The sequence below is a fragment of the Schistocerca cancellata genome, chromosome 1, assembly GCF_023864275.1.
Source record: "Schistocerca cancellata isolate TAMUIC-IGC-003103 chromosome 1, iqSchCanc2.1, whole genome shotgun sequence".
NCBI lineage: Eukaryota > Metazoa > Arthropoda > Insecta > Orthoptera > Acrididae > Schistocerca > Schistocerca cancellata.
The window spans coordinates 1,247,742,302-1,247,756,203 of NC_064626.1; the positions used below are offsets into that span (position 1 = coordinate 1,247,742,302).

At 41.6% G+C, this 13,902-nt stretch overlaps 1 protein-coding gene across 1 annotated transcript in view; it reads right to left on the reverse strand.

Annotated features, from left to right (window-relative positions):
- LOC126094855 (arylsulfatase B-like) overlaps nt 1-12,142 on the reverse strand; it is a 137,753-nt gene extending 125,611 nt beyond the window's left edge. Inside the window, exon 1 of the mRNA XM_049909483.1 lies at nt 12,081-12,142. Coding sequence (XP_049765440.1) covers nt 12,081-12,082 — 2 coding nt within the window. The 5' untranslated portion in view covers nt 12,083-12,142. The remainder of the gene's footprint in view (nt 1-12,080) is intronic.
- Between the last annotated feature and the right edge of the window lie 1,760 nt (nt 12,143-13,902).

The window sequence follows — 13,902 nt, forward strand, 5'->3', positions numbered from 1 at the left end:
CGAACCCATCGTTCTACCATTCCTAGACCGGCAAGGGAACTTGCTGTTCCAACAGGACAATGCACGTCCGCATGTATCCTGTGCCACCCAACGTGCTCTAGAAGGTGTAAGTCAACTACCCTGGCCAGCAAGATCTCCGGATCTGTCCCCCATTGAGCATGTTTGGGACTGGATGAAGCGTCGTCTCACGCGGTCTGCACGTCCAGCACGAACGCTGGTCCAACTGAGGCGCCAGGTGGAAATGGCATGGCAAGCCGTTCCACAGGACTACATCCAGCATCTCTACGATCATCTCCATGGGAGAATAGCAGCCTGCATTGCTGCGAAAGGTGGATATACACTGTACTAGTGCCGACATTGTGCATGCTCTGTTGCCTGTGTCTATGTGCCCGTGGTTCTGTCAGTGTGATCATGTGATGTATCTGACCCCAGGAATGTGTCAATAAAGTTTCCCCTTCCTGGGACAATGAATTCACGGTGTTCTTATTTCAATTTCCAGGAGTGTATGACGTTGGTTTTTTGTCGGTAAGTGGGGTCGCTTCAGAGATATGAAGGTCAACTTTGTTTTTTTTAAATGAGATGCTATGGTTTGGTACTTATTTTCTGATAGCGGCTATCGAGACGAATCCAATGATGTGTAACAGTGAGGCCTTTGAAGGTCCATGAAGGTCACAAAGGTGACATGAACGTCCATTTACAGAAGGTGTTCGAAGTGATGACCATTGGTGTCAATGCCGTGCTCCAATCTTCTTATCATGGATTTAGTGGTACTCCTTATCACATTAGCACTTATCGAAGTACATGCTCTGACGATTCTCTCTCACATATCTTCAGGTGTAGTTGGAACGTCTATATAAAAAATGTCTTTTACGAATCCCCACAAGGAAGAATCCAGAGGGGGTCAAGTTTGGCGAACGAGGCTGCCACGACACATCTCCTCTGCATCCAATCCAACGATCTGGGAATTGTCTCTGCATCTCATTTCTAGCCATGAGCAAAAATTGTGCCGGACACCCATCATGTTGATACCACATTTTGTTCCTTGTTCCTAAAGGTATTTCTTCGAATAACAGACCTAATATTTCTTGCAGGAATGTGATGTACTTCCACTATTATGATTTCCTTCGATGGGTTAGGGGCCTCTAATTCTGTTCTCCAGAATCTCACACCATACATTCACCGACCACGGTTTTTGGTGTGCAACTTGCTGCAACCAACATGAATTTTCAGTTGACCAATAATGCATGTTATGCAAATTGACATTTCCATGGTTCATGAATGTAGCATCGTCAGTAAATAGAATCAAACCAATAAATGTTTCATCCGTCTGAATCTGAAGTTGAGCCCATCGGAAGAATTCAGTGTGACACATACAATCCGTACCAGATAATTCTTGGTGGAGACTGATATGGTAAGGATGATATTTAAGGCGATGCAGAACACGAACAACACTACTCTGGCTCATGCCACATTCCCTTCCGATTTGACATGAACTAACACAAGGATCTCAAACCACAGTGGCAAGAATACCAATTTCCGTTTCCTATTTAGTAACTTTCCTTTGCCGGATATGTTTTCGATGCATTAAAGATCCAGTTGTTCTCAATTTATCATACACATACTTAAATGCATGACGTGTAGGGTGAGTATGTTGAGGGTATCTTTAAGTGTATAAGTCTCTAGCTCTCACTGAATTTCTTTGGCATTCTCCGTAAATGAGAAGCATATCAACTTGTTCTTCGAAGGAATACATCATTCGCATTTGCTTGATTCGACGATACTAGTCTTACCGTTCCTATTAGTGTTGTATTGCGAAACTGTCGAATGGTGTTAACAAGTCAATGACACGTTAGATGGATACGCCGTATTCGTCGAATATTTACTATTTGCGCGATATACAAGAGAAAATTGTCAGACATGTGCTTCGACAAGTGCCGAAGTCATAAGGAATACCAGTCAATTCATGATAAGAAGATTGTAGCACTGCACTGATACCAATGGTCATCACTTCGAACACCTTCTGTAAATGGACGTTCATGCCACCTTTTTGACCTTCGTTGACTTTCGAAGACCTTACTGTTACACATTATTGGATTCGTCTCGATAGCCGCTGTCAGAACATAAGTACCAAACTATAGCATCCCATTTAAAAATAAAAAAAAGTTGACCTTTATATCTCCGACACGACCTCACCTAGCAACAAAAAACCAAGTCGTATTATGGCCCTCGTTGTCCCATGCAACATCTGTTCCACAAACTTTTCAGCTATCATACTTTCGGAGTTATTCTAGGTGGCAAAAGTGACTCACCCTGTATATACAATTGGCCGACTAATTTCTATATTTAAGCTAAAAATGTTCACAGAGAGAGCAGCTGTTGCTCTTTTAGCCTGTTTCAGCAACAAAGTGTTAGACAATGTCTAGTATAGATATGAACAAGTTTTCTGCCTTGCACTATGCAGTAGCTTGTAAAGTGCTTCATCTTAAAAAAATATCAATTTCAGTCCAATGAGAACTATGGAAATGAAATACATGGTTACTACATACGTTTCATTCGTTTTCAAAGTTATACATTTTCTTCAAAGTATTACATGTACAAATACAAAACGCACTTGAAGAGTTCGGTGAGTGATCTGAGAAAATAAACAGGAGTTACAAACAAAATACTTTTACTGGCCTTCAAAGTAATCACTGTCAGATACAGCACACTTTTGACTCCGGTTGTAGAGTTGTTGAAAACCGTTAGTAAACACTTCTTGTGGAGTCGCTAGAAATACCGTGGTCACACAGTGTTTGATATCCACCTCATTACAAGAGATGAGACCTGATAATGCCAGTACGATCCAGAGGCCAAGCGACTGTCAGTGGCACGTTGTTCATCGTCTTCCCCGCCTCCCGAGAAAGTCAGTTGACAAAATTCAAGATTAAGACGACGTTGACCGCCTTTCTCGACGGCAAGGACTTTATCTATCATGAATTTCTACCCGAAGAAAGTGGGAGGCATCATCCCATTGACTGTCTCACATTCTCCGGACCACATTGGTAGCACCAAGTGTCATCTCCCGTAATGATGCAAATATCCAACATTGTGTTACTCCACGAAAAGTGTTTACTGACAGTTTCCAAAAGCTTTACAACCGATGTCAGAACTAGCTAATGGTGATTCTTCGAAGGCCAGTAAAGCTATTTTTTTCAACTCTTGTTTCCTTTATTTTCTGAGGCCATTCACCCAAATTTTCAGATGCATTTTGTGTGATTTATGCATGAATGGACTAGAAACTCACAGAGTTTGCATTGTGTCCAACACTTGACGTTAGAGGTGCAGTGCCTTGACAAGGTGACGAAAAAGAAAGGAAATACTCTTTATATGTTGGAATATGCGAGATGTCTTATCTGCATCTGCACAGTACGCCGTGCATTCATAAAAGTTATCGAATAGAACCGCCATATAAACAGACCACTGTGCGTTGATGTCGACAATTTTGGGACGCTGGTCGTTTCTGTAAAAAGAAGAGTACTGGTCGACTAAGTGTGCCAGATGCAGACGTGGTGGGGGTGACGGACAGTTTCGTGCGCAGTCGAAAATAAGTAAATAAGCACAAGCCACGGACTTGGAACACAACAGCAAACTGTTTGGAAGTTTTTGCGATGGTGGTTACATTTCAAACTGTACCGTCTACAACACTTGCAACAACCAAAATCGTAAGATTATGGTCAGTGCCTTCAGTTTTTCATCACAATGCAGGAAACACTTGGGATGAACATTACGCCTTCAAGCAGCTATTCGCTGACGAAGCAGAAAGGTTAGTTGGCAGAATCTGAGAGTGTGGGGTACTGTATATCCTCTTGAAATTGTGGCGTATGAACGAGAATCGCCTAAGGGTGATGTTTTCTGTGCAGTGTGACAGTCGAAGATGAATGGCCCGTTTTCCTTCTGTGAGAAGACTGTGACTGGTACCTATCACCTTGATATGTTGCAACTGTGGTTGTTCCCGTAACTTACTACTCATTTCGAGAATTTCATCTTCCAACAAGATGGGGTACACCTTCATTGGAGCATCGATGTAGGTGCTACGTAAACCACGAACTTAAGCGTCGCTGGATTGGGTATAGTAGTGAAGATGTTGTGGCTCTGTTCCCTTGGCACCTCAGGTCGCCTGACCTAACGCCTTGTGACTTTTTCCTCCGCGTTTTCGTTAAAGACCGTGTTTACGTTTCCACACTGCCTAGAACACTGGAACAACTCAGAAAACGTATCAGCCTTGCTGTGTTGACCACTGACAGGATGTTGCTACATAAGCTTTGGAACGAACTTTACTCCCACTTGGACGTGTATCGTGTGACGAGAGCGGCATCATAGAACATTTGCGGAGTGCAACATGCAAACTTGATGAGTTTACACTTCCATTTGTACATGTAATACTTTCGAAAACATGTAGCTTTGAAAACGAATGAATCATTTACAGTAACCCTGTATAAACAAAAAGCTCATCAATGATGGCAATTGTTTCTAGCGATCTTTATGACACTTGCAGTCATTTACTAAGGTAAAATACAAATGTCGCAGAAGCCAATATAAAATAAAAGCAACTGAGAAACAAAGAACATAACAAGCACTGCACTAAAAAGACATCACAGAATGCATACAAATCAAAATAAAGCTGGCTGAGATGTACACCCAACCCTCCATGAACCATGGACCTTGCCGTTGGTGGGATGGCTTGTGTGTCTCAGCAATACAGGTAGCTGTACGGTATGTGTACCCACATCGAAGTGGTATCAGTTGAAAGGCCAAATAAATGTATGGCTCGTGAAGAGGGGCAGCAGCCTTTTCAGTAGTTACATGGGCAACACCTCGATAACAGACTGATCTGGCCTTGTAACATCAACCATACGGCCTTTCTGTGCTGTTACTGCAAACACATCTACATCTACAACTACGTGATTACTCTGCTATTCACAATAAAGTGCCTGGCAGAGGGTTCAATGAACCACCTTCAAGCTATCTCTCTACCGTTCCGCTTTCCAACGGCGCGCGGGAAAAATGAGCAATTTTTCTGTGCGAGCCTTGATTTCTCTTATTTCCTCGTGATGATCATTTCTCTCTATGTGGGTGGGTGCCAACAGAATGTTTTCGCAATCGGAGGAGCAAACTAGTGATTGAAATTTCATGAGAAGATCCGTCGCAACGAAAAACGCCTTTGTTTTAATGATTGCCACTCCAATTCACGTACCATGTCTGTGGCACTATCTCCCCTATTTCGCTATGATACAAAACGAGCTGTCCTTCTTTGAACTTTTTCAGTGTCATCCGTCAGTCCCACTTGATGCGGATCCCACACCGCACAGCAATGCTCCAGAACAGGGAGGACAAGTGTGGTGTAAGCAGTCTCTTTAGTAGACCTGTTGCACCTTTTAAGTTTTCTGCCAATGAATTGCAGTCTTTGGTTTTCTCTACCCACAACACTATCTATGTGATCGCTCAAATTTAGGTTATTCGTAATTGTAATCCTTAAGTATTTAGTTGAATTTACAACCTTCAAGTTTGCATGACTTATCGTGTAATCGAAATTTGGCGGATTTCTTTTAGTACTCATATGAATAAATTCACACTTTTCTTTATTCATGGTCAACTCCTACTTTTCGCACCACACAGATACCTTGTCTAAATCATTTTGCAATTCGTTTTGGTATCTGATGACTTTGCAACACGGTAAATGACAGCATCATCCGCAAACAATCTAAGAGGGCTACTCAGATTGTCTCCTATGTCGTTAATATAGATTAGGAACAATAGAGGGGATATAACACTTCCTTGGGGAACTACGGATATTATTTCTGTTTTACTCGATAACTTTCAGTCTATTACTAGGAACAGTGACCTTTCTGACAGGAAATCACGAATCCAGTCGCACAACTGAGGCGATATTCCATAGGCACGCAGTTTTGTTAGAAGACGCTTGTGAGGAACGGTGTCGAAAGCCTTCTGGAAATCTAAAAATATGGAATCAATTTGATATCCCCTGTTTATAGCACTCAATACTTCATGAGTATAAAGAGCTAGTTGTGTTTCACAAGAACGATATTTTCTGAATCCGTGCTGACCATGTGTCAATAAATCGTTTTCTTCGAGGTAATTGATAATGTTCGAACACAGTGTATGTTCCAAAACCCTACTGCAAATCGACGTTAGTGATATGGGCCTATAATTCATCGGATTACTCGTTTTTCTCTTTTACGGTATTGGTGTGACTTGAACAATTTTCCAGTCTTTAGGCACGGATCCTTCTGTGAGCGAGCGGGTGTATTTAGTTGCTAAATATGGAACTATTGTATCAGAATACTCTGAAAGGAAACTGACTGTTATAGAATCTGGACCGGAGGCATTGCCTTTATTAAGCGATTTAAGCTGCTTTGCTACACCGAGGATATGTACTACCATGTTTCTCATCTTTGCAGTTGTTCTTGATTGGAATTCTGGAATATTTACTTCATCTTCTTTGGTGAAGGATTTTCGGAAAACCGTGTTTGATAACTCTGCTTTAGTGACACTGTCATGAGTGACTTCACCGTTGTTATCGCGCAGTGAAGGTATTGATTGCGTCTTGCCACTGGTGTGCTTTATGTATGACCAGAAACTCTTTGGGTTCTCTGCCGGATTCCGAGACAAGAGTTACGTTGTGGAAATTAATAATAAGCATCTAGCATTGAAGTACGCGCTATCTCTCGAACTTTTGCAAAACTTCGCCAATCTTTGGGATTTTGCGTTCCTTTAAATTAGCATGATTTTTTCGTTGCTTCTGCGACAGTGATTTGAGTCGTTTTGTGTACCATGGGGGATTAGTACCATCACTTATTAATTTATGTGGTACACGTCTCTCAACTGCCATCGATACTACCTCTTTGAAATCATTCTACGCTTACATGATCAGAACGGAAGAAGTGGAGATTCTCTCTTAAAAAGGCGTTAAGAGCATTTTTATCAGCTTTTTTAAACAAATGTACTTGCGTTTCTTTTTGACGGTTGAGGGCGTTAGCGGCATTCAGCCTAACAGCAACTGCCTTGTGATCGCTGATCCCTGTATTTGTCACGATATTCCCTATTTGACCCGGATTATTTGCTGCTAAGAGGTCAAGTATGCTTTCGCAACCATTTACGCTTCAAGTGGGCTCATCAACTAACTGTTCAAAATAATTTTCTGAGAAAGCATTCAGTACAATTTCGGATGACGTTTTACGCCTGCCGCCGGCTTTAAACGTATAATTTTTTTCGAGGGTAGATTGAAGTCACCACCGACTATAATTGTGTGAATGGGGTACCTATCTGAAATGAGACTCAAGTTTTCTTCGAACTATTCACCAACTACATATTCTGAGTCGGGGGGTCGGTAAAACGATCTAATTAATAGTTTAGACCGATTGTCAAGTATAACCTCTACCCATGCTATTTAGTTGGAACTATCTGCTTCAATTTCGCTACAAGGTAAACTGCTACTGACAGCAATAAATACTCTTCCACCAAATGTATTTAATCTATCTTTTCTGAAAACTGTTAGGTCGTTTGAAAAAATTTCGGCTGAACTTATTTCCGGCTTTAGCCAACTTTCTGTACCTATAACTATTTGAGCTTCAGTGCTTTCAATTTGGGCTTGGAGCTCTGGTTCTTTCCCAACACAGCTACGACAATTTACAACTACAATACCGATCGTTTCTACAACTACCTTACTGTGTTTTACCTGCCCCCATTAGACGGACGTCCCTTCTGTGGTTCCCTGAGACCTTCTAACCTAAAAAACCGCCCAGTCCCTTCCACACACCTCCCGCTACCCGTGTAGCCGCTTCCTGTGTGTAGTGGACTCCTGACCTATTAAAGTGGAACCCAGAAACTCATCACTCAATGGCGCAAGTCAAGGAATCTGCAGCCTACACGGTCACAGAACCGCTTGAGTCTCTGATTCAGACCTGCCACTCGGCTCTACACCAGAGGACCACAATCGGTTCTGTCGACGATGCTGCAGATAGTGAGCTCCGCCTTAATCTCGCAAGCAAGACTGGCAGGGGAAACTACAGCCCTAACTTTTCCCAAGGGCATGCAGCTCTACTGTATGGCTAAATGATGATGTTATCCTTTTGGGTAAAATATTCTGGAGCTAAAATAGTCCCCCATTTGGATCTCCAGGCGGGAACTATTAATGAGGATGCTGTCATCAGGAAAAACAAAAATGGTGTTCTATGTGGTGGTGGTGGTGCTGGTGGTGGTTAGTGTTTAACGTCCCGTCGACAACGAGGTCATTAGAGACGGAGCGCAAGCTCAGGTTAGGGAAGGATTGGGAAAGAAATCGGCCGTGCCCTTTCAAAGGAACCATCCTGGCATTTGCCTGAAACGATTTAGGGAAATCTCGGAAAACCTAAATCAGGATGGCCGGAGACGGGATTGAACCGTCGTCCTCCCGAATGCGAGTCCAGTGTGCTAACCACCTCGCTCGGTGGTGTTCTATGTATCGGCCCATGGAATGTTGTATCCCCTAATTGGGCAGGCAGAAAGTTTAAAAAGAGAAATGGATAGGTTGAAGTGATAGTGGGATTTAATGAAGTTCAGCGGCAGGAGGAATAGGACTTCCAGTCGGGTGAATATGGCGTTATAAATACAAAATGAAATAAGAGTAGTGCAGGAGCAGGTTTAATAATTAATAAGAAAATAGGAATGTGGGTAAGCTACTATGAACAGTATACACTCCGTCTTCAGGCCACGAGTGGCCTACCGGGACCATCCGACCGCCGTGTCATCGTCAGTCGAGGATGCAGATAGGAGGGGCGTGGGATCAGCACACCGCTCTCCCGGTCGTTATGATGGTATTCTTGACCGAAGCCGCTACTATTCGGTCGAGTAGCTCCTCAATTGGCATCACGTGGCTGAGTGCACCGAGAAAAATGGCAACAGCGCATGGCAGCCTGGGTGGTCATCCATCCAAGTGCCGACCGCGCCCAACAGCGCGTAACTTCTGTGATCTCACGGGAACCAGTATATCCACTGCGACAAGGCCGTTGCCCTCTATGGACAACAAAGTGATTGTTTTATCTTACCCAAGAGATACTCGAAGCGCACACCCACCACAGCAGTGCAAGTTTATATACCAGCTGTCTCTGCAGATGATGAAGAGATTGGAGAAATGTAGCATGAGATAAAAAAAATTATTCATATGGTTAAGGGAGACGAGAATTTAATTGTGATGGGAGACTGGAATTCGACAGAAGGAAAAGGAAGCGAAGGAAAAATTGTAGGTGAATTTGAATTAGGAGAAAGGAATCAAAGACAAAGCTGCCTGGTAGAATTTTGCGCAGAGCATAATTTAATCATAGCTTACACGTGGTTGAATAATAAAAGAAGGCTACATACGTGGAAGAGACCTGTAGACACTAGAGGTTTCATATTGATTATATAATGGTAAGGCATGGATTTAGGAACCAGATTTTAAATTGTAAGACATTTCCATGGGTAGATGTGGACTCTGGCCAAAATTTATTAGTTACGAACTGTAGATGAAAACTAAAGAAATTGCAAAAAGTTAGAAAATTAAGGAGATGGAATCTGGATAAGTTGAAAGGACCATATATTGTTGAGGGTTTCAGAGGGAGCATTAGGAAAAGGTTGAGTAAAACAGGGGAAAGGAATACAGTAGAAGAAAAAAAATGAAATAGTGAAGTCAGCAGAAGATCAGATAGGTAAAAAGACAAGTCCTAAAAGAAATCCTTGGATAACACGGAAGATACGATATTGAATTTAACTGATGAAAAAAGAAAATATAAAAATGCAGCAAATGAAGCAGGCAGAAGGGAATACAAGCGTCTAAAAATGACACTGACAGAAAGTGTAAAATGGCTAAGCAGGAGGGGCCAGAGGACAAAAATGAAATGATCATCTGGCATTTAATGGCCGGGATATCCCCCTCAGGGTTCGGCCGCAGTATTGTAAGTCTTTTTAGTTGACGCCACTTCGGTGACTTGCGTTTCAATGATGATGAAAATGATGAAGGACACACAACACCCAGTCCACTGTCGGGAATCGAACCTGGGCCCCCTTGCTACACTACCGTTGCGCTACGGTGGCGGACGCCAGAGGACAAATGTAACGATATAGAAGCATATATCACAACGGGAAAGATAGATATTGCCTGCAGGAAAATTAAAGAAAGCTTTAGAGAAAATGGAATATGAACATCAAGAGCTCAGATAGAAACCCAGTCCTAAGCAAAGAAGGGAAAGCTGAAAGGAGGAAGGAGTGTTTAGAGGGTCCATACAAGAGAGACGAACTTGCAGGCAATGTTATAGAAATAGAAGAAGACGTAGATCAGAAGGAGATTGGAGACATCCATGAGAAGAATTTGATAGAGTTCTGAAATACCTAAGTCTAAACAAGGCCCAGGGAGTAGACAGTGTTCTGTCAGACCTACTAATAGCCTTTGGAGAGCCAGCCGTGATAAAATTCTTCCATGTGGAGTGCAAGATATATGAGACAGGCGAAATGCCCTCAGTCTTCAAGAAGAATGTAGTAATTCCAATACGAAAGAAAGTAGGTGCTGACAGGTGTGAATATTACCGAACGGTCAGTCTAATAAGTCATGGTTGCAAAATACTAACATCAGTCCTTTACAGAATAATGGAAAAACAGATGGAAGCCGATCTCGGAGAAGATCAGTTTGGATTCAGGAGAAATGTAGGAGCTCGCGAGGCAATAATGACCCTTCTACTTCTCTTAGAAGATAGGTTAAGGAAAGGCAAACCTACATTTATAGCATTTGTAGATTTAGATAAAGCTTTTGACAGTTTTGACTGGAATATTCTCTTTGAAATTCTGAAGGTAGCAGGAGAAAAGCATGGGGAGGGAAAGGCTATTTACATCTTATACGGAACCCAGGCAGCAGTTATAAGAATTGAGGGGCATGGAAAGGAAGCAGTGGTTGTAACCTATCTCCAATGTTATTCAATCTGTATATTGAGCAAGCAGTAAATGAAATCAAAGAAAAATTTGGAGAAGGAATTAAAGTTCAGGGAGAAGAAGTAAAAACTTTGAGCATCACCGATGACATTGTCATTGGATTAGAGACAGCGAAGGACTTGGAAGAGCAGCTGAACAGAATGGACACTGTCCTGAAAGATGGGTAGGCAACAAAAACAAAACAAGTAGTTAAAGTAGTAGATGAGTTTTGTTATTATGGCAGCAAAATACCAGATGATGGTAGAATGAATATAAAATGTACACTGGCAATCCCAAAAGAAACGTTTCTGAAGAAAAAAAATTGTTTACATCGAATATAGACTTAAGTGTTTGGAAGTATTTTCTGAAAGTGTTTGTATGGTGGTAGCCACGTATGCAAGTGAGACATGGACGATAAACAGTTTAGAGAAGAAGAGAATAGAAGCATTTGAAATGTAGTGCTAGAGAAGAATGCTGAGGATTAGATGGGTAGCTCACATAACTAATGATGAGGTAATGAACAGAACTGGGGAGAAAAGAAATTTGTGGCACAACCTGACTAGAGGAAGGGATCGGTTGGTAGGACACATTCTGAGACATCAAGGGATGATCAGTTTAGTATTCAAGGGAAGTGCTGGGGGTAGAAACCGTAGAGGGAGATCAAAAGCTGAATACAGTAAGCAAATTCAGACGAATGTAAGCTGAGTATTTATTCAGGGATGTAGAGGCTTGCACAGGATAGAGTAGCATGAAGAGCTGCATCAAACCAGACTTCGGACTGAATACTCCAACAACAAGGACGTACACTTCCGGCCAGGGGATTCGGTCGGTAAAAATTGACAGACTTTCTCGTCTCCTGTGGGATTCAGAATTTCAATATTAACGACTGTGCTGATGTGAGGCGCGAAACATAATAAATGTTCGACATTAGCCCAGCAACACCAAAAGAAAATTATAAAGAGCAAACGAATTAAACCGTAATTATAACCTGGTGACCATCAAACAAGTTAAAACATAAGAGAGTACACACATGCACACAAAAACACAAATCGCACGAGTATTTACGATGATAAAGATGTAACATATATTGATACAGCAATACTTACATAGCGGGACGAGTGTCGTTTGCTTGCCGGAAGACACAGCAACTGGCTGGATGTTGCTCTGTAAGGGCATAGTGCCACAACTTCGACAAGAAGTCACTTGGACCGATAAAAGGTCACCAACCAGACAGCTGGCAGCGATAATTTTTATTGATTCATAACTGCCGTAGGTCATCGTTCGCCTGTGCACGTGGACACAATTATCATACAGTCTCGGAAGCATTAACGAATCCATTGTCAAACTGTACAGTGGATTACTCTAAGGTAACACGTAGGTTTACTAGCAGTCTTAAAATAACTGAACTTCATAAATCATACTTTTGTGAAGCACTGTTACTTTCACGCTCATATGAATCCTCAGTTTTGTATAAGCAAAGAACTGATGTAGGGCACTGTATCCTCGTTTAATAGTAAAAGAAAGAGATGAGGTGCAGAAACAGCTTGAAAGCGATAACAGTGTGGTCGTTCTAAAATTAATTTAATCCGGCCAAGCGTCTACGATTCTGCAACGGTAGTTGTTACACCTCATTGGAGTAATTAATAAAGTAGTCTCACAAAACGCCTAATGCGTCCTGTATTCCTAAGATTGTTGAATTCCAAATCTGCGCACATCTGTCCTATCTATTTGCACATTTCGTTTGACGTACGAGTCATCTTCACGACTCAGCAACTATGTGTGTGAGTGACTGCAAGAGCTACTGCATGACAAATGTAAGTGAAAGGGATAGAAACTCCTCAAATAAACGTTTCATACTGGATCTCCGACATGTACAGCGAAGATAACGGCGAGGAAGGTCGGTATGACCCCTCCGAAATCTTAAAACTTTGATAAATATTTCTAATGCAGCCCATTCCTTAGCAGAAGAAGATCTCCATATTACGGACATGCAAGTTTTAATAACATCTCACAAAACACAAGCTGTAGTATTAAATACGTTACTAGATTAGCGATCGGCATCTGAGACGTCTAACAATGTAGTTGCGCCAATATCGCCTCAGTACAGCAACAGAGAAGACATTGGCCACTCGATGCAGTTTGTGCTCGACAGAAAGGGGGTTCCTCATGGAAAAGAGAGGATGGTTTCATCAGAACAATGCCCTTCCAGTCTCTGAGATGGTAGAAGTAAGAGTCATAATAAGGCTAGTCAGTTTATGAGAAACCCAAAATCAACAGTCACGGAAAATTCCAAAGTTAACCCCTAGGGTAATTCAACACAAATAGATACACAACATGTAACGATCCATACAGATTTTATCCTACTCAACAAAATTTCGGCAATATTTCTCTACACGTTTTCAGAGACCTCCTAATGTTTACTAGACTACTGATAACGGTCTTTTGTGTTATATATGGAAAGCCTGGACAAAAACACAGGTCTTTTGCAACGAGTTGCATTACGGAAGCTTTTACATGACTCTCTGCCAGAAATCAAGACTGCAGCCATCAACATCTCTTCTATAGGTAAAAATAAAGTAAAATTGGAACTAAAATTTTCTAACAAAGCGAATTTTTAGTCAATAAGAATCCTACATTCTCTCCTTTAATGCGATTCTGTCTGTTTTAATTATTCGGGACTTGACCGTCTGGTTTTAAACTTTCTTTGGTTTTTGCGTTTAATTTGATTGGGAAACCGTTGAGATTGAACTTAACACAAACATGGATGGCCATGAGAAATGAAAGGTTGCAATAAATTTTTCATCTGTATCACTTTACATATTAAATATTCTGTTGCACATTAATAAAAATGAATTTCCTTGAATATTCCAAAATAATTATTCAGGTTTTACTTTTATTCAAGTACTAAAGCTGTTTGCGCAAGAATGA